General features: G+C 38.9%; 1 protein-coding gene across 3 annotated transcripts in view; it reads left to right on the forward strand.

Moving 5' to 3' along the window:
- Positions 1-20,941, forward strand: part of LOC104671572 (protein POLR1D) — a 46,026-nt gene extending 25,085 nt beyond the window's left edge. For 2 of the 3 annotated variants that reach the window (XM_030922025.1, XM_030922026.1), the window contains exons 3-4: positions 1,864-1,938; positions 19,221-20,941. In XM_030922025.1, coding sequence (XP_030777885.1) covers positions 1,922-1,938; positions 19,221-19,488 — 285 coding nt within the window. In that variant the 5' untranslated portion in view covers positions 1,864-1,921 and the 3' untranslated portion in view covers positions 19,489-20,941. The remainder of the gene's footprint in view (positions 1-1,863; positions 1,939-19,220) is intronic. The other variant, XM_010375081.2, reaches the window with a different exon arrangement.
- The last annotated feature ends 326 nt before the right edge of the window (positions 20,942-21,267 follow it).

The following is a 21,267-nucleotide window of genomic DNA, read 5'->3' on the forward strand; positions in this document are numbered from 1 at the left end:
GTCATCAGATGAACATACCTGTTTGTGATTCCATAAGACTGGGCTGCGAAACTTGTGATTGAGGGAGTCAGCATGTCAGTAGATAGGCAAGCGCTTCAGTTCTTCATTGATCCATAGCAGAAGGGCCTTCCCAAGAAGGATCAGAAAATGTCAGGCTGCTGAGTTAACTGAAAAGACATCTTTTAAAGATCTCAATCAGAGTTTATTTAAAAATGAGTTACACAAAAATAAGCAGATGTATTTTTGAAGATGAAGAGGTAGTGAAATAGTTTGAAAGCATAGTATTAAGAATATGGAAGTAAATAACGAGAAACAGATGAAAAAAAGTTGAAATTGTTTTCTTTGGTGGGTAGGGCAGGATAATGTAGAAGACTATTGTATTTTAAATCTTTTAAATAATATTTGTCTTTTTAAACAATGTGCGTGCTTTACTTTGATAAAAATCAACATGAAATAAAACGTTCTTGTAAACAGAATGTTAATATTTGAAGATTGTATAGTGTATGGTAGAGTTATAATAGTGTCATTATAACATTTTAATATAGACTCTATATAATTATCCAGCTTCAAAAATTCATGATTAGATTTATAGTTCTGTTTTTGGACTATATTTGTTTACACCTCTCTTTTTCTTAACTTTGTTATTGATACATCATATTCAAGTCAGGGATGATCATCTTCCTATGTTGCTACCTACCGCACCTTGCACAGTATTTTACACATAGTAAAGTCTCAGAATATGGTTGATAAATATGTTTTCTGTTTTTTTAACCTCTTCACACAAATAATACATGTTCATTGTAGAAAAAATAGAAAATGCAGCAATGCAAACAGAAAAAAAAAATCACCTTAAAACTCATCTTACTGTTTTGATAACATCCCTCCAAATTTTTTTATTATTATTTTTTTATTTTTTAGAGACCAGGTCTTGGTGTGTTGCCCAGGCTGGTCTCAAACTCCTGGCCTCAGGTGATCCTCTCACCTCAGTCTCCCAAAGTACTGGGATTACAGGCATGAGCCACCATACCCAGCCCTCTCCAAATGTTTTTCTATGTAATATATATGTAAATAATTTTGAAATTAAGATTATTCTACACATATTCTTTTGTACCAGCTTTATATACTGAATGTCTGTCCTGTGCCAAAAATTCATTTGTCTTCATTTTTAATGACTGCCTAATCTTCCGCGTATGTGGATATGTCATGATTTATTTAACCAATCTTTTATCAGTAAATATTTAAGTTTTCTGTTTTTTTCTTTGTTAGCAAATAGTTTGAATATCCTTGTACGTATAGTTTTGCATACTTATTTGAATATTTTCATAGGACAAAGTAAAATTTTTAGGTCAACTGGTATATACTATTCTTAAGGTTCTTTATTATGTTGCTGGATTGTCCTCCAGAAATGTAATATCAGCTTCAGTCCCCATTAGTAGAGAAGAAGTTATCCATTTCTCTACCCCCCTCACTAATGGGCAGAAACATTTATCCTTGTTGAGTTCACTGGTATTTTTCTGAATAACAGTGAATTTGAAAAAATATAGATAAATACATATTTGGATGTTCATGTCTTTTGGTTATTCAAATTAATAAGAAAAGAGAATTCTTATATTAAGTTGATTTAACTGTCTCATATCAAAAATATTTTTCCCAGTTTGTAATTTTTTCTCTTCATTGTTGCTTCTCTTTATATTAATAGTTTCTTTTTAATTTATGTGTTCAAAATTGTCAACCGTTTAAAAAAAAATTTGCCCCAACAATCATGCTTCAAAGGTTGGTTCCTTTCCCAAGATCATGGAATGAATTGATTTTCAGAACTTAGTGGGATGACTGCCTCTCAAATCTTTTCCTTTTTCTTATCAGGAAAGCAATAGAAGAACTGCTTAAGGAGGCAAAACGTGGGAAAACTAGAGCTGAAACAATGGGACCCATGGGTTGGTAAGTTCTTTGAGTAATCTGCCTTAAAATGTAAGAAAAAATTCTTAACTGGAGATATAAATATGTAAATCTTTAGCATATAGAGGAAATGGGAAACCTTGGAAGCAGAGGAAGTCACTCAGAGACAAGCGTAGACTAAGACACTGCTGAGAACCGAATGTTGAGAAACTCTAACAACATGAAGAAATGGGCAGCTGGTGCATATGGAGGATATACAGTGTAGGTTCATTGTCCCTTTACTTCACAAGTCCCCAAGAGGTGTTTAGATACTACTGTGCCCAAAGTCATCATCTGTGCAAGAGTAATATTATGTTGGTGTTTATTGTTTAAGAATTTCTAGTTTACTTATAGTCCTTAGTAAATTAAAATTTATTTTAGGAAATTAATTTTAACTGTAAACATTCTGATTATGTGACAATTCAGCCATGCAGAATTAAAGATTACCTTTGCTGATTATGTACAAAATAGAGCTTGTTAAAACTTAATATGGACTGGACACAATGGCTCATGCCTGCCATCCCAGCACTTTGAGAGGCCCAGGTGGGAGGATTGTTTGAGCCCAAGAGTTCGAGACCAGCCTGGGCAACATAGTGAGACTTCATCTCTACCAAAAAAAAAAAAAAAAAGATCCTTCTAGGCACTACTTTAGTGATGCTATTTGCATTTGATGAATATGCTGATTGTGGAATTTTTATCTACAGTTAAAAATGTACTGCAGTGGAATGAGGTGGGTCATTAAAAAGAATAAAATGTAAAAATGTGATAAGAGTAGAAGCTCAACTTCTGAACTTAGCTTGTTGTGTAAATTTGACGTTTAGAACTGCGTACATCGTTTACCTAAAATCCAAGACGAAAATTAAAATAGAGAGAAAAGATAATACCTAAAAATCAAGCAAAATAAAACATGGACCTGATAAACCATTGAGTGGATGACTTAGCTTCATGGAAAGAAACTATTTCAGGTGATCTGGAATTTGACTATATTTCCCAAAGATAAAAAATAACTACAAAGAAATTGTTTGCGGTCACCATATTGTTAGTATTGGTATTGCTATTCTGAAAATTTTATATATTAGGATAAAACAAGTAATACTTGCTGTATATAAATACCAAGATTTAACATGAAAATGTTAAAGAGCTACAAATATAAAATCAGAGAAGTAAAAACCTACCTATAATCCTAAATTCAAATTGGAAACATCAGTATGAGGTTGTGCTAGATTTTCTCTTAAAAAAGAGAGGGAGAGAGAAAAGCTTTTTCTAGCTCTCTTCACAGAAAAGGCCTAGAAACAATGACCACCCACCCAGTAGCAGTGGGCACCCCTAGTGCCAAAATTGTTTTATGTAAATACCATTTCTCACTGAAAGGAGAGAGGAATCCTTAGAGTAAGAACTGATTACAGACCTGAAGTAGTGCCCAGAGTTAGCCAAACTGCAAAGTTAGAGGTCACAGTCCCCAAGACTATCCTTACTTTTTATACTAACTGCAAGTTCAGAGGGTTCCCCCAAACTACCACCCTTAGCTTCAGTAATTCACTGGAAGAACTCACACAATTCACTGAAATCTGTTATATTCGTGGTTACAGTTTATTACAGGGAAAAGATACAAATTAAAATCAGCCAAAATAAGACACAAAGATCCGAGTCTGGGAGGAGTCCAAATGTTAAGCCACTGTTACCCTCTGCTCCGTGAAGAGGACATGCTACCCTCCCAACATCAGTGTGTGATAATAGGCATGGAATATTGCCAAGCAAGGAAGCTCATCTGAGCCTCAGCGTTCAAAGTTTTTATTGAGGTTTCATTACAAAGGTTTGATTGATGGGTGGATGGATGGATTACATGACTGATCTCAGTTTCCAGGTTGACTGATACCACGTAACCCGAAGCTCGCACCCTAAGTCATATGTTAGTCTCTCTGGCATGGCCAGCTTCCACTCTAAGACTCTAAGGTGTAGCCAACTCCACCCTAAACAAAGACATTTCTATCAGGTATGACATAGATTACTTTCTGGAAGCTAAGGCAAAGGCCAGCCCTCTCTTTGGGCCAGATCAAACTCTTCACTACATGGGCAGGAAATGTATAAGAGAAGCTGGAAAATTTTGTCATACTAGAAAGCAAAGAAACTGTCAAAGACCAATGTACTCATGTCAGAAAGACTCAGGACCCACTTGAAAGGTCTCCCACTAGTCAAAGATGAGATAATTTGATTTAAAAAACAAATAAATGATTACAACACCTAAAATATGTTAAAATCTATAAGGTCATAATGATAATCATAATGACAAACCTGGTAGTCCCTTTTATAGAATGCTAGGGAACCAAATCACTATTCACAAAACTGATAAATAGGAAGAGGTAAGCATTTACCCTGTTCCCTGTACAAATTATACTTCAAAGTCACCAATTGATGAAGGAAAACTTTACAGAAGAATTATAACTAATACATTAGAAGGATTATAGAATAATATTATCATCATTTGAGTTTGAACACATTCATCAACCCTTATACCACAGAAAGACGCAAGAAGAGCAAACCACCACCTCTGGGGCATCCTTGTCAAAAAATTGAACCTGAATCTGATCAAGTCTCTAGTTAGAACTACTAGTTTACAAGAAATACAGAGGGCAGAGGAACATGTTAAATGACACCATAAGGCTGCAATCACAAAAATCCAAAATGTGAGAAATGCTACAGGACAAAGAACCCAGTTTCTTTAACAAATGAATTGCAAGGAGAAAAGAAAGAGGAGTATCCTATGAATTAATAGATTTGAGGAACATCAAATAAAATGGGTACCTTGGGCCAGGCACGGTGGCTCAAGCCTGTAATCCCAGCACTTTGGGAGGCCGAGACGGGCGGATCACGAGGTCAGGAGATCGAGACCATCCTGGCTAACACGGTGAAACCCCGTCTCTACTAAAAATACAAAAACTAGCCAGGCGAGGTGGCGGGCGCCTGTAGTCCCAGCTACTCGGGAGGCTGAGGCAGGAGAATGGCGTAAACCCGGGAGGCGGAGCTTGCAGTGAGCTGAGATCCAGCCACTGCACTCCAGTCCGGGCGACAGAGCGAGACTCCGCCTCAAAAAAAAAAAAAAAAAAAAAAAAAAAAAATGGGTACCTTGTTTGTATCTTTATCCAAACTAACTGTAAAAAGTTATGAAACAATTGAGAGTATTTGATGATATTAAGGAACTGATGTTGATTTTTTAGGTGTGATAGTATTGCTGTTATTTTAATTTTTAAAAGCCATTATCTTTTAGAAATGTATTCTGATATATTTATGGATGAAATTATATAATGAAATAATCCAATGTGAGTCAATCTGTATCTATCATGTGTAATCATCTTAGCTTCAGTAAAATACCTAGTAAATAGTAGATATATTATTTTAAAGTGAATACTTAAAAAAAATGCTCAGCTTTAATTTTGAATATTTATATTAATAGATATAACCCACATAAACAAAGCCTCTTTGGGGTGTTCTCAATCATTTTTAGGAGTGTGAGTGTAAAGTACCCTAAGACCACAAAGTTTGAGAATCACTATTACAAGACAATTGAAAAAAATAAGAATGCCAGCAGGAATTCTTGTCTTTTAGACTCATGGGAAAAGTAGGAGGATGATTTTGAAAATCTGGTAAGATAATGTGTATGAAAACACCCAGCACGGTTCCTGGCATGTAGCAGTTAGTTAGTAAATATTAGTTAAATCTGCTCTTCTTTCTAGCCCTCCCCTGTGCTTTACAGAAATAGGGTGCTGCTACTATTGTGAGTCAGATTAGTATAAACTTTTTAGGCACAGAGTGCTTTGGTTTTGGATGTAAGGCTGAATCTTTATCAGGCTGTCAGTGATCATTGGTCCAATCTAATACCTATTGGAAAGACTCAGCATAGAGCTAAAATCATGCAGTTTACAAGTAAGTTAGAAAATATCAATCATAGTTCTTGCTCTGTAAGGAGGGTTCAAGGGGATTGGTTGTTTCTAGCCAGCTCTCCAGATAGACGTCATTTATCCTGACAACTTTAATGCCACTTACTGGCTTATTAGTAAAACTTTCTGATAGTAAAAGAACTAGTGTATCAATGCTAGTTCTGCTCTCCCTGGGGAAAGTTACCATGTGCACCAGCCTGTCTTGAGATTTGTGTGGCCATTGATATACTCTGGGAATAACACCAGTTAGCTTCGCAGTTCCACAGAGTTACTGGGGACTCAGGCTCCTCCCAGTTTTCCAAATCTCCCAGTCATAGGGTGTGACTCTTTTCTACGTAATCTAATATAGTAACAGACATTGAGTCCACATTTCAATTAGCAGAAAGGAAGAAGAGAAAGAAGGCACACCCGTTTCCTTTAAGAAAACTTGCCATGACCGGGCACTGTGGCTCACGCCTATATCCCAGCACTTTGGGAGGCCGAGGTGAGCGGATCACTTGAGGTCAGGAGTTTGAGACCAGCCTGGCCAACCTGGTGAAATCACATGTCTACTAAAAATACAAAAATTAGCGGAATGTGCTGGCGCACGTCTGTAATCCCAGCTACTCGGGAGGCTGAGGCAGGAGAAGTACTTGAACCTGTGAGAGGGAGGTTGCAGTAAGCCGAGATCGTGCCATTGCACTCCAGCCTGGGGGACACAGTGAGACTCCATCTCAAAAAAAGAAAGAAAAGAAAACTTGCCAGAAGTTGCATTTACCATTTCTTTCTTTCTTTTTTTTTTTTTTTTTGCCTTGAGACAGTGTCTTGATCTGTTGCCAGATCTCAGCTCACTGCAACCGTCTGCCTTCTGGGTTCAAGCAATTCTCTGCCTCAGCCTCCTGAGTAGCTGGGATTACAGGCGCCCACCATCACGCCCAGCTAATGTTTATATATTTTTTAGTAGAGACAGGGTTTCACCATCTTGGCCAGACTGGTCTTGAACTCCTGACCTAGTGATCGCCCACCTTGCCCTCTCAAAGTGCTGGGATTACAGGCATGAGCCACCACACCCGGGCTATATGTACCATTTCTCCATGTATCCCATTGGCCAGAATTTATTCTGATGTCTACATCTAGCTGCAAGGACAGAAATTTCATCTTTTTTTCATAGGCAGTTGTGTGGCAGATAAGTATCTGGGGTTCTTTGACTACAGAAAAAAAGGAAGAGCAGATATTGAGGGACAACTAGCAGCTTCTTCCCAGGTGTATGGAAAAGCATGTTGAAAAGGGAGTAAATAAAGGATGCCAGGCAAAGTAAGATACTCCAGATTGTAAGAGGTGGATCCCGGGGAAAACTAAGATGTGAAACTTACACTTTCCCATGAGTCTGCATGACAAGAATTCCTGCTGGCATTGTTATTTCGTTATCTCAATTGTTTTGGAACGGTGGTTCTCAAACATCTTAGGATACTTGGACTCTTACGTTATTGAGAACCTCAAAGAGCTTTTGTTTATGTGGGTTATATATATCAATACCAATGTTTAAAATTAAAGTTGAGCAATTTTTAAGTATTTACTCATTTTTAAATAACAAATCTAATACATGTTAAGATAAATAACATATGAAAAATAACTATATTTGCAAAACAAAATATATTGAGTACAATAATTTTGGAAACCTCCTTGATGTCTGGCTTATAGAAGACATCTGGGTTCTTATATCTGCTTCTGAATTCAATCTGTTGTAATGTGTTATTTTGGCTGAAGTATCTGTAGAAAATACTACCTTACAAAGATATGTATTTTCAAAAGGAAGAAGTATTTCAATAACTTTTTCAGAAAATTGTAGCTATTCTTCTTTGATACTACATCAGAACTTTGCAAGTAATTTCAACAAATAGTAGTTTCTTAATATTCTTTTTAATAATGTGTACTTTTCTTATTCTTTTACAGTAAAAGCCCTTTATATAATATCTTTGTACCTTGGCTGAATCTTCTACTTATTCTTGATTTTGTAACATCATCATTGGTCATCTGGAAAATACTCGTTCACTGAGTTATGAAGCTTCCAAATGTTGACACCTGTCATTATAGAATATTTTTAAAATCACATTTGTAAATATCATCACTAATCTCATCAGATAAGTCTTTTTTAAGTGTCAAGGGAACCTGTCAAGTTCACAGTTTACCAAAATTCTTATTTTCTTTCATCTAGAAGCTCCAATTGCATATTGGCAATGAATACTGTGAGTTGTTTTCCTTGAAGTGACAGGCTCACCCACGTCTGAATAGCCAGCTAGTTCACTTTGCCACTCAGTCACACAAGGACTTTTCCTGGAGGCATCCATCATAATCTCAAGTAGCAGAAGTGCTTTGTATGTATGTCCCGTTTATACACATACATTATTAAAAAGACCAATGCTCAAGGGTCAACATTTAACAGAATTAATAATTCATGCTGTTTAATCAAGGACAGTCTCAAAACTGGCCATTTTTAATGCATGGTGGTAAAGAGTACAGTGACCACTGGTACAGTTTTTCATCACTGCCTTGATTCTTGCCACTGTTTTACTTGTTGCTTTTGCACCATCAGTGCAAATGTCAGCCTTCTGGAGAAAAGCAAATTATATCAAGACTAGAGAAATAGCTTTGACTTTGTAGATTGCCTCATGAGTCTGGAGGACTCTCAGGTTCACGGGTCACACGTTGAGAACTGCTGCTTTAGATAAGTGCCAGCAAGCAAATACAGCAACACAAGGAAAATAACTAGGAGGAGAAAAAAGGAGACAAAGGGTCATTTGTTGAAGATAGGATGTCTACGCATAGTGGTTCAGCACAAGATAAACATTCAAAATCAGTTCCTTGCTTATACAGTCAATAGCCCAGTAGAAAACATACTGAGAAAAAAGGAAATTGTGTGATTATGATTGTGTGATATATTTACATGTAATATACAAACATAATTTTTGGCTGAACCATGTGAAAATTAATTGTAGGCAAGTTGATACTTCAGCCCTAAATTCTTCAGCATGCAGATCTCAAAGACATTCTCATACATAATCACATTGTAATTACCAATGAATGAAATTAATGTATAATTTCATATCATCATCTAACATCCCAAAAATGTCTTTTATAGTGGTTGCTTTTTGTTTGGGATGCAGATTCAGGATCCAGGCAAAAATGTTCCACATTCTGGATTTGCCTGATTATGTTTTCTTGATTAGATTCAGGTTAAACTTGTTTCACAGGAAGGACTTACATAGGTGATGTTTTTATACGTCTTCATTACAACAGGTCAGGAGGACTTAATGTCAGGTTGCCCTTGATAAAGCTGGTGACTACCAGATCTCTCCATTATAAAGGTGCAGTTTTTCAGCTAAGATATTTTTGGGAGGAATGAGATGACAGTATTGCATGCCCAGATATAATAGTCTGTAAATGTATAGTAATTCGTATGAGATTAGTTTAAGACTAAAGACATCAGAGAGAGAATAGAGAATCAGAATAGAGACCGGGGGGAAGAGAGTGGGGAGGAAGGAAGGGAGCGGAGAAGGAAAGAAAATGAAAAAAGAACGGAGACCCACATATGTATATGAACTAACTGTGGAAAAAGGTCATTGTTCATACTGGTGGAGAAAGGGTGGATTATTTAGTAAGTGGTGCTAATACAATTGACTATTCATCTGTAATAATGAAAATTAAAAACTAAACATATAAAATATGAATCTTATAGAAGAAAATACAGGATAATATTTTTATAATATTGGCAAGGATAAGGTAGAAATCTCCCTTAACCAGGCACAAAACCTCGAAGCTATGAATGAGACAATGGCAGGTTCAACAGTGTCATAACAATAGTAAACTTCTACATAGAAAAATGTACCATATGAAAAGTTAACTTGTAAAAAGACAAGTGGTAGACTGGTTGAAATTATTTGCCATATGTAACAGACAAAGGACTAATACTCAATATTGAAAAAGCTTCTACAAATCAGTTTATAAAAAGAAAACCAAATCTGTGTGTGTGTGTGTGTGTGTGTGTGTGTGTGTGTGTGTCTGTGTCTGTGTATATATCAAAACTACAAATGTCCATAAGTAAACATACTAACAGACATTTATTGAGTACTTAGCAGAGCTAGGCACTATTTTAACACTCATGTATCTGTAAACAGAATGACAAAAGATTCCTGCTGTCTTGGAATTTATAATCTAATGGGAGTGGGAGCGCATGCATAGGTATTTACATTCCTCTTAAATAGCACTTAAATTTCACCCATTAGATTGGCAGAAATGAAAAAGGCAAGTAATCCAATGGAGACGAAGGGATGTGGAAAGGGGCGCAGTGTTGTGCTTCAGGCAGTGGTGTGGTTTTCTCTGTGCAGGGCCCTGGGTAAAATGTTGAGTCACAGTTCTCTGTGCCCCTTTACCCAGGATCTCTGCTCCCGGTAATCCCTCTTTCATAGAACTTAATAAATGTGCGCAGACCTAAGTACAGAATTATTGTAGCACATTTTGATAGTAAAAAAAGTGGAAGCAGTCCAAATGTCCAAAGACAGGAAAATGCTTAAATAAACTATGGTACATCCTACTGTTGAATATTTTATAGTCACTAAAAAGAATTGGTCAGCACTATATGAATCCTTGTGAGAAAATATCTACTATGTATGTGAAAAACCGAGTTTGGATCACTGTGTGTAATCCTCTATTGGCCAGGTCAGGGAAGGCCATGGGACCCTGTAACGCATAAAGGTCTGTGAGAAGTTAGGCCTGCTAACAGTGAGCACTAAGGGGAGCACGAGAGGCGGGGAATGCTATCCATTGTGATCCTCTACCAGGGACTCTGTTACAGTAGTATATAACAAATATGTGTTCTATTGATCACTTTTTAATAGTTTTTTTAATGAGAAGATAATCTGGAGAGGTTTTTTAAGATGCAGATCTCCAGCCGGGCGCGGTGGCTCAGGCCAGTAATCCTAGCACTTTGGGAAGCCGAGGCAGGTGGATTGCCCGAGCTCAGGAGTTCAAGACCAGCCTGGGCAACACAGTGAAACCCCATCTCTACTAAAATACAAAAAATCAGCTGAGCGTGGTGGCATGTACCTGTGGTCCCAGCTACTCAGGAGGCTGAGGCAGAAGAATCACTTGAACCCAGGAGGCAGAGGTTGCAGTGAGCCAAGATTGCACCACTGCACTCCAGCCTGGGCAACAGAGCAAGACTCCATCTCAAAAAAATAAAAATAAAAAATACAGATCTCCTTCCCTGCTTCACTCCAGGGCGTTCTGATAGAGAAGTCTAAGATTGGTCCTACAGATTTTTTGTTTGTTTTTGTTTTTGTATTTTAAGCTTACCAGAAGATCTTACCAAATTTGGGAAGCACTGCTCTGAACAGTTGAGCAAGTCAATCCCATAGAAGACTTCACTTCATTAAAAATAAAGTCTGTCTGCTTTCTCTCTCTCTCTCTCTCTCTCTCTCTCTCTCTCTCTCTTTCTCTCTTTCTCTTTCTCTCTCTCTCTCTCTCTCTCTCTCTCTCGTAATGTTTACGTTTTGACTCTTGATCTGTGTTGCTCTGGAAGCAGGAATCTCTGGGTACGTGCCTATTCCAGGGGCAACTGTTTTTTCCTAGCCAGAGTCCAGTCTAGCAGTTGAGCACACCCAAACAGATATGGGCTATGAAAGGAGGTCTGGACCCATGACAACCATGGCTTGCTTCTACTCACTGGTGCTGGGACAAAGGGGACCTGCCCTCCATCTGCTCTTCCATTTATTTAAATAAGTGTATGTGAGAAACTTTTAACCACTAGTCATTAGTTCTCAAATGTATCTGCACATTTGAAATCACCTGGAAACCTTCAAACAATACTGATGCCTCTGCCCTACTATCAGTGATTATGAGCTTAGGGTGTGGCCTGGGCTTTGGAGTTTTAAAGAGATACCCAGCTGATTCTAAAGCTCACACAAATTTGAAAAACAGTTTACTAATCCCTTTTTAAAATTAAAAATAATGATACCAGCCTGCTCTGCAGAATCCAGAACAATCCTACACCTCGGCCAGGGGCAGACAGCTCCTCTGTGCTGAAATAGCACTTAGGTAGCCTGGCCAGTTGTTTAGCCACAAGAGTGCCAAGACCCATCGCTGTGGAGTGGACCTTCTTGGACAGTTCTTAAAAGAGTAGCTATCTGTTGTTCGCTAGTGGCCCCATGGTCTGTTTTTTTCTAAGTATCTAGAAGACCTTTTATTTGCTTTAAAATTTAAAATAGAACTAGAGTGGGTAGTACTATTTTTTCATTTTGGATATTCCATAAGAAATAGATGGTTGAGCAGGTGCCAGAAAGAGATTGCTGAGCTAAAGAAAATGCAAGTGGGATGCCATTTTTATTTTATAAAGCAAGAGACCATTTGGTGCTGTATTCTTCCTTGGATGTATTTCAGTAAAAGAGTCTCTTTAGAAGCTGTTATTGACAGATGCTTTAGGAGAAGCTGAAATACTGGCTATATGACTTCCTTTTAGTCAACATAAAGGAATTTATAAGCATAAATTTCAGAAATTTGTCCAGCTTCATTGTCTACAAAGCTGTTTTTATTCTGGCCACACTCACTTTAGCTTATCTACTGCCCAGTATAATTTCTGAGTCTAGTGCCTGTGGAACTTCAGCCTTATACGTGGAAAAACTTATATTTTGGCAAAATGAGTCCTAAAGATTGAATTGAGAGAAAATGATTCTTGAGTTATCTTAACCCAATTGTTTTAAGGAGAATGACTTTTTTTTTTTTATGCTTTTCTGTTTGGATTGAGAGTCAATCTAGAGATATGGAAGGAAGTCACCCATCTTGTTCTTCCAGTTTATGTCATCAACTGTTGATTATTGGAAAGCAAATAATTTATCCAGCCTTTATCCAGACATGTGTTTACTTATTTATGTAAGTACTCACAGGGCACCAGTAGGTATGTTAAGAGGCCAATCATGGACAGCAGTAAAGAAGACTCAGTCTCCTGGCCTTAAAGTTTTTAATCCACCGGTGGATACAGAAACAAGCAGGCGATCACAGTGTGGCAGCCACGCTGACTGTGCTAGAACAATGACGAGCGGAGCAAGGGCTCACATCTCAGACGATTCATGGAGGAGGCTCTTGGCAATATTTTCAGGCCACAGAGACCCAAAGCCTTTATACATATAGAACATGAGACCCAAAGAGCTTTCCTAAAGCCCTGGCTAGTGAATCGCTGATGGGACTATAAGTTGGCTTTCCTATCTGTCACTTAACACTCCTTGCATGGCATCACTTCTCTCTGTGGATTATTGTCTGATAACATGCCGAAGTGCCAATGCTTACTGCCCCTGCTTCCCACATTCCTTTCATATCCAGTTATGAAAGTGAATGAGAGAGCCCTGAATGTGTTACTGTTAGAGCACATATCTATGTAAATGATTTGCGTTGCTGAAGGAGCTGGAGGCTGAGGATTATAGCCTTGCAAACTGTCTCAGTGTGCTACTATTCACATATCTGCTTCTGAACTTCGACTTCCCCTACCTTCTGCTCCTCTTGGTAGTCTCCAAAGACAGAGACACATAAACAGATAGCTTGGTATATATCTTTGCTACAGAGCTTAGCATAATGCTTTGCATATCTCATATATATATATACACACATATACATACACATACACACATATACAGACAAACACATATGTCAATGATTTTTGATTACTTTTAGGTACAGTGTTGAAGACAGTCATTGAACACCCACTGTGAGCCTCAGGACTGTTGTACACAGAGTAATTAAGGGTTAACAGTTTACTAATAGGGATTATAACACCATAAAAAGCATTTTTCAGGTGGCCACATGCTGAGGCATTTGATTGCCAAATTATAAACTGTAGCACCAGGGGTGGTTATGGTAGTTGTGGCAGCATTAAACAACAAAACGACTTGTAATCAACCACAGCATCAAGATAAAAAATATTCCCCTTGTTTCATGGAGAGTTGGGAATGGAGTTAGGCCTCTGCTTCAGTCTTTCTAGAGGCATTATTCCAGACCTGCATCCGTGTGAGTGCAAAGACATGTACAGAATGGAAGATACGCTATTTGCTAGTATGAGAATGGATTTGTCCATAGAATAAAAGAACAAATTGAAGTGCACTGCATGGAACCTTGCTTCCATGACTCCAAGGTGTCTATTCCCTAACCATAAAAATAATTCTTATTTCCCACTACCTGTTCGATTTCACACATCTCAGAGTCAGGCGTGTTTAAGGGACTCTCCACCTTTGTCCTTGGCCGTGTTGGTGACTCTCCTGGGCTCCTGAGTGGCCAGCTGTTCTTAGCAGACCTGTCACTGTGTGTGCATCGGCTGCTTCGTGCCTGTCCTGGATGAGGAGCCTCAGCCACAGTGTGCTGACAAGCTTTTCACCTGCGGTTTCTTTCTTGACGGCTCTGTTAATTGGCCATCTGGTTAGACTGCAGAGAACCTTTCTCTGCTCCACTTCTTCTGCCCTATTCCAGACTCCCTGGTTCCAATCTGGCTCCACATCTTACTAGCTTGGGATGTGGATAGGCGCTTTACCTTTTTTCTTTTCTTTCCTTTTGGATGACAGCTGTGGAGATGAAATGAGGCAACAAGGTAATTGTGTCTTCAGTGTACCGTCGGCTAGTGATCCTGTGTCACTCTCAGATAGGTCCTATTCAGGAAATATTTTAGAAGCAAAAGGTAGCAGGTCTAAATCTGTGGAAAGTTAGATACTACTACCTCTGTCCTTCCGCAAGAGAGACAAAAAAGATGAAAAGCTTGTAATCCTAGCCCCAGTCAGTCTTCGTCTCTCCAGTGGCAGATTCTTGAAGCATGTGGAACCCTTCATCATAGCTTCTGAGCCCACAGGTTTCAAAGTGAAGGAAATTGCTTTCCTTTTAAAGTTTAACCCAGATAGAATGCCAGAGCTCAAATCTGACAGTGTGTCATGGGTACTTTCCAAAGCAGATTTAACTGGTCTCATGATATTTAGGGTTTATATCCATTTATGTTGTTAGCACCTTAAATCTGGCTCTTATCATGTGAGCTAGCATAACTTTCTGGAAACAAAAATAAACTAAATATAAAAATAACTACCCAGGGTGAGAAAGTCACCCTGCAGGTCGGAGCTAAGATGGGAAAGCAGCTGCCCTGTCCTGTGGCCTCCTCCAGTGCTTCCCCCAGCACACCTTTGGGGCATAGACAGTAACAGACGGTGCAGACACAGCAGGCAGCCGTGGCCTGTGATCTTATGCTCAATTTCAGGGCTCAGATGGTTACCCTAAAGCTGATACAAGAAAAGCCGGGAATAGTGGAGTGTCTAATGCCAGTTTATCATGTCATCTCAAATACTGCGGGGGATCAGGGGAGGCGGGAAATGGCAGTAAGAAATAATTTCCTAATGTGATGAATGAGAAGAGAGAACTTTTCTAAAGAGTTAAAGTACAGAGCATGAGCAGAGGATCCTAAAACTGGAAGGGACTCTAGAGATCACCTACCCACTTCAACCTTTAGTTTTGCATCTGAGGACAGAGGCCTAGAGGGTTTGTGGAACAGTTGGAAATACAAATGATAAGCTCAAAGGTAGTGTGTAGTAGCCTCTTGATCCATGTAGCAATGGAGAATTGAGATAGCCTGGAATCGGAAACTTCTACAAATACAAATCTAACCATTTTAGGTACCAAAACTTAAATTTTAACCCTTTTATTGGATACTTATGTAAAATGTCTCATTAACTTTCAATGATGGCTTACTTTTTTCTTAATCTTTTCTTTCATAGAGATTCTACTCTGTTCTTGATTAACTTATTATCACAGGTGATTTGATGCTTTGGGATATCTTGAGTTGCCATCTAGGAAAAATTCCGGATGTATTAACCTATTTGAGAGCTATGTGTACCCTTTCTCATGAAGAGAGAGTAAAATAATATAGGTCCACCATCCTTTTTCTAAAACCTTTGTATCCAAATAAGTCTCTAATTTTAGATATTTTTACATTTTAGAAAGGTATTACAGCACAAATAGCATGTACTAGATCCCCCACCACCACTACCCTGTACTTGTTCAACATGGTATCATTTCTTCAGCAAAACATGAATGTTTATATTAAACGGGATAAAGACTATATAAATAGCCCAAAGTCTGATCAGATCAAGTTTTGCTGCCAAACAAATTTTGGTGTCATAAAAGTAACTTGGTTTTAATAGGTTTTTAAATTTTGGAATTAGGGATAAGAAATTGTGGACCTGTAGGTAACATTTGTTGCAGTTTGCTGTATGCTAGATACCATGCTAAATGCCATATGCATTATCTCAATAAATCCTCACAATAACTTTATAAGGTAGATATGTCTGTTATTCCCATTTTGCAAGTGGGGGAAATGAATGCAAAGAGTATTTAAGTAACTTGCTTGTGATCACACAGTTAATTAAATAGTAGGTTGTGAACCAAAGCTGAAATTAACCAAGTGCTTTTATGTGTCAGGCATTGTTCTGAGTACTTTACATGTTCTCATTCATTTGATCTGCATGCAACTCTTTAAGATAGTCGCCATTATTATTCCCACTTAACAGCTAAGAGGCAGCAGGGAGATTACATAATATGCCCAAAATCCAGTCTGTTAAGACAGTGTGATTCCAGAGCATGTGTGCCCAGCCACTGTCTCATGTAGTATGATTTCTTAGCAATGAAAACTGACTGTGAGATTCAGCAAAATTAATTTCTACCCTAAAGGCCAGGGAAGCTCTCCCCACTGATTTCCTCAGACCTTGGTTTTGATGTCTCTGTCCTTCCACTTGGATCTATTCTATGCAGATTTTGGAATTTCTTTACACAAAATTATTTACTATATGTACCTTCACATCTGCTTGCAACTACTGTATGTCATTGCCCTGCCCTATTTATTAGTAGAGTGTGAATGAGCACTTGTCATCACTTCGAAAATGTGTACTGGCATGCCTGGGAGATGTCTGACTTTCAAACTGCACCTCCACCCCACCCCAGTAAACCAAGATCTCCTCAAGCCACCTTGACTTTTCACCTAGAATAGAATTCCAGGCATAACCAACATTAAAAAACTGCATCTCTGATGTCAAAAGAGATGTAAATGCCAGTTTTCTTGTGGAATTAGTCTATAAAACCATCTCATTCTCTCGCTAACTCTTTGGGTCACTATGTTGAGTCAGTGGGTTACGCTAGCAGTTGGAAGATAGGTGCAGTCCCCTCTGCCTCTTGGCATCAACGCTGCAGTTAGTTGCAGGGCTTTGCTCACCTCGAGGAAGCATTTGGTTTTAAAGATGATCTGACATTGAAAACAGCAAAATAGAGTGGAGTTCACCAGTAGTTTCCAAAGGTTTTGTTCTGAGACCCTGGATTACCATCACATCTGGGAAAAGTACCTTTCCTTGTTTAATGCAGAGAAGAATTGGCCAGTTTACCACCACTGAGATGGCCCACTTCAGTGAAAAGACCCCAGAATTCTTCTGTTGCTGGACATGTTTCACCAGCTACTCCTACCCCTATATATCCAAGAGATATATGTAGTTCATTTGCCTATAAAAAAGATTTTGCTCCTATACTAAGCACCAGACCACCATTGCCAAAGATGAGCCCTGTAAGCTTTTTACTTTCTGTGATGAAGGGTAGTTTTTCCTGTAGGCTGTCTGTGTTACGCTGTTTTGGAACATGCCAGTATTTAATACTGTTCTGAATCATTGCTGAGTTTGCAACTGCAATGGCTCAGGTGTCTTCACCAAAGCAATACCTGCATTCAGTAGGACCCTGTCAGACCCTGCAGGAGAACTTGGCTTGCCTCTCATCACATGCCTGCCTTCCTGCACAGGGTGTCCTAATGCCAGCGTGCCCCCAGGAGGTAGAAATGTCTTTACCTTGAGACTACTAAGGCAGCATAATGCTGGTGTACCTTTTCTGGAAGCTCCGTGAAGCTCTATAGTTTATACCCCACAGTAGTTGCAGAACTGTTTTTTCTTTATTATTGCCTTTCTTCTTTGCCCCTCATCTCATTCATTGTGGCTTCTAAACTCCAGAGCTGTCACCACCTCCGAATGTTCCCGCTGTTTCTATTGCACTCCACTGTTCTTTTCTAAATTTGGTTTTCTGTTTGTTCTAGTTCATTCCTTTGTCACTTTTCTGGCCTGACCATTAACCAGGCACAGCACACTGGGAGTAACCATTGGCTTTTCTCAGATATTTTCTCTGTCCTTCTAGGCTCAAGAGCTACCTATTTGCAGCAGGAGGTATTTTCTTGTTTTTCTTCCTTCTCCTTCCAGATTCAGTGTCATTTTGGTTTTCTGAGGTGGTCTGGCCTCTGTGAGTGAGGCTGTGCCGATGCCTGACTGTCCCACTTCACCGATACAGTGCTAGTCCACACCGTTCCTGTGCTGGAGTGTAGTTGGCTTGATTTTGAAGTATTGTTTGGGGTTCTCTGTAAATCAAAGTTTTATAGAAAGGTGGCTATTCTACATTCATTTTTGTTTAATACCAGCCACCCTGAATAACATGATTTGGGGAATCAGCATACTCCTAAATTAGCCCATCACATGGCAGACATCTCAAGGCCAAGAGAAATATGAAAGTTCTCATTTGTATAGGGTCTTTTTGAAAATGGAAGATTTATTAACACCTGAAATAGTTTATAAGTACATCTAAGCACAATAATTAGCCATTTCATTGGTTGCAGCCTCTCCTAGGTGAACTTGAATCATGAAGGTACTTAAATGTATCCTGCACAGAAATTCACCAGGGCGGGAGAGTAAAGTGCCCCTCCACAGAGCATAGCCTGGCATCCTGAAATAGAGGTGTAAGAATTACTTTAAGTAAAGGATTATTGCATATTTATGGACTCTTTACATAATTTTTTTTATTCTGTAGTAGATCATTTAGCTTCTGTATTTAAGATACAGCAGAATATACTTTTTAGTTGCCTTGGAAAAGGAACAGTTTTCACTGTCTGGTAATAAAACACAAGACGCAATAAATTTAATCCAAAAGAGGTTATACTCAAATAGGGCACTTACTAGTTCAAAAGAAAATATTAAATGATTCTGTTAGTTCACAGTGTGGTCAATACCTGTACATATGAACTTCAGTAGGAAATTTAGTTCCAGGAAGGAAGAAAGGTTTAGTGTTCCAGGCAGTCTGTCTCAAGAAATCCAATCGTCTTGATATTTTTCCCCCCTGGTACTCAGAGTTTACACTAGGTGGCATGCAAGGAAAGCTAACAAATTCAGAAACTCGATTCTGTGGGAGCAGGATTCTTTGGTACTAATCACGATGGTGGATCCAGCTTTGGAGTTAACCATTTGATTTGTGATACATTTTCTTTTCTTCTCCCCACCCCAGGATGAAATGTCCTCTTGCCAGTACCAACAAAAGATTTCTAATTAACACAATTAAAAACACATTGCCCTCTCATAAAGAGCAAGACCATGAACAAAAAGAGGGCGATAAGGAACCAGCGAAGAGCCAGGCCCAGAAAGAAGAAAACCCGAAGAAACACAGAAGCCATCCTTACAAGCACAGCTTCCGTGCTCGAGGTTCTGCCAGTTACTCCCCGCCGCGAAAGCGGAGCAGCCAGGACAAGTACGAAAAGCGGTCCAACCGGCGGTGAGGCTGGAACCAGGGCCAGCCAGCCCTGCGGGCCTCCGTGCTCCTTCGGGGGTGCGGTGTGCGGAGAAGGCATGAGCTGGCAGGGCAAACACCTGAGAGTGACTTTGACAGTAGGTCCTTTGTTGTTTTTCAAGAGGCTGCCGGCCAAGGGCAAAAAATGACCTAGCAACTCTTGAGGAAACAAGTACAAAGGAGGATGTCTTGGCAAGTTTAAGCTACTTCTGCAGTGTAGTAGACATATGTATTGTTGTTTATCTTGTTTGGAAGTGTTTCAAAATAAACATGTCTAGAATTTAAAATTTTCAGAGATTGTTAAAACTAGTTCCAATTTTTTGTCATTTCTCAAAAAAATAAAATACTTATAAATCCTATATGTTACTTTTTGGGGGTATCAAATTTAAAATTTAGAAATCTTCAGTCCAGTGACCATATTGATGAAAAGCTGTAGCCCTCCAAGGTCTGGGAATGTACTGAGAAACTCTTTGATAGCTCTGCATTTGTTTTCCCTTAGGTGAACAATGTGGGAATCCTCCAAGTGGTTTTGAATTTAATGCTCCACTTCAGTTACCAAAAGTTTAAAAATGGGTTGTGTTGTTTCCTGTGCATTCTCAAACTCATTTATTAGATAGAAGAATTTTTCTATATTTAATTTTTTTAATATATAGGTCTTAAGTGGTGCTTTAAAAAGAACCCTCACAAGTTAAAAATTAAGTTGTTTCAGTGCTAGATTTTACCAGCTAAAGACTTGTGATACCACTATATAGTATAATTGTTCCAGAAATCTTCATTTTAAATAGAAGTGTTTACAATGCCTTTTTTCCCCCAGTATTGGTTTTCAGTACGTGTTTTCACATGCAGTTACAAACCTTTCAAACCTGTATTCCTTCTTTATACTCAGGAAAATGTCACCAAGCACCCTCCTCCCCAGTCAACAAAAGGAAGATGAAGATTCTGTCTCCCTGTTCACCTTCCCCAGTTTTCCACAGTGTCTGAGCATATATGCCTGGCTGTCCCCAGATCATCACCATGCCACATCCCTGTTCCCCACTTCCTGGCAGCCAAGAAAAGCCCTTTCTACATGCTAGAGGGAAATAATCCAAAAAGTTAGCATTAGGGTGTTAGAGGCTAGAATAGACCACTCTGCCACCAAGCTGCTGTGTCACACCCTCAGCCTACTAGGAAGTGACAAACCCAAAGCATTCTTGATCCACCCCTTCTCCTACCCCAGATCCCAGGGACTCATCCTGTGACTTTGTAACCACACTCATTCCTTTCAAACACAGAGGAGGAATTATTGCTTCATCTGACTTTATTCAAATCTAGTTATGTATTAGCCTAAATTATTTGTGTAAAATTTGAAATGTTTTTTATTTAAATATTAGAAATAGCACAAGGTCATGGAGTTTTTAAAAATTGTTGTAATTAAGTAAAAATAAAGCTGAATTGTGTCATTTCTGTATGTATTCTGTATTTATTCTTTTTGTTTGTTTGTTTGTTTGAGACAGAGTCTCACTCTTACCCCCAGGCTGTAGTGCGATGGCAGTATCTCAGCCCACTGCAACCTCCGCCTCCTGGGTTCAAGCGATTCTCCTGCCTCAGCCTCCTGAGTAGCTGGGATTGCAGGTGTGCACCAACATGTGCAGCTCATTTTTGTATTTTTAGTAGAGAGAGGGTTTTGCCATGTTGCCCAGGCTGGTCTCGAACTCCTGAGCTCAGGTGACCTGCCCAGCCTGCCAAAGTACTGGGATTACAGGCATGGGCCACTGCACCCAGCCTTGCA

This window comes from Rhinopithecus roxellana, chromosome 18 (assembly GCF_007565055.1).
Source record: "Rhinopithecus roxellana isolate Shanxi Qingling chromosome 18, ASM756505v1, whole genome shotgun sequence".
Lineage (NCBI taxonomy): Eukaryota > Metazoa > Chordata > Mammalia > Primates > Cercopithecidae > Rhinopithecus > Rhinopithecus roxellana.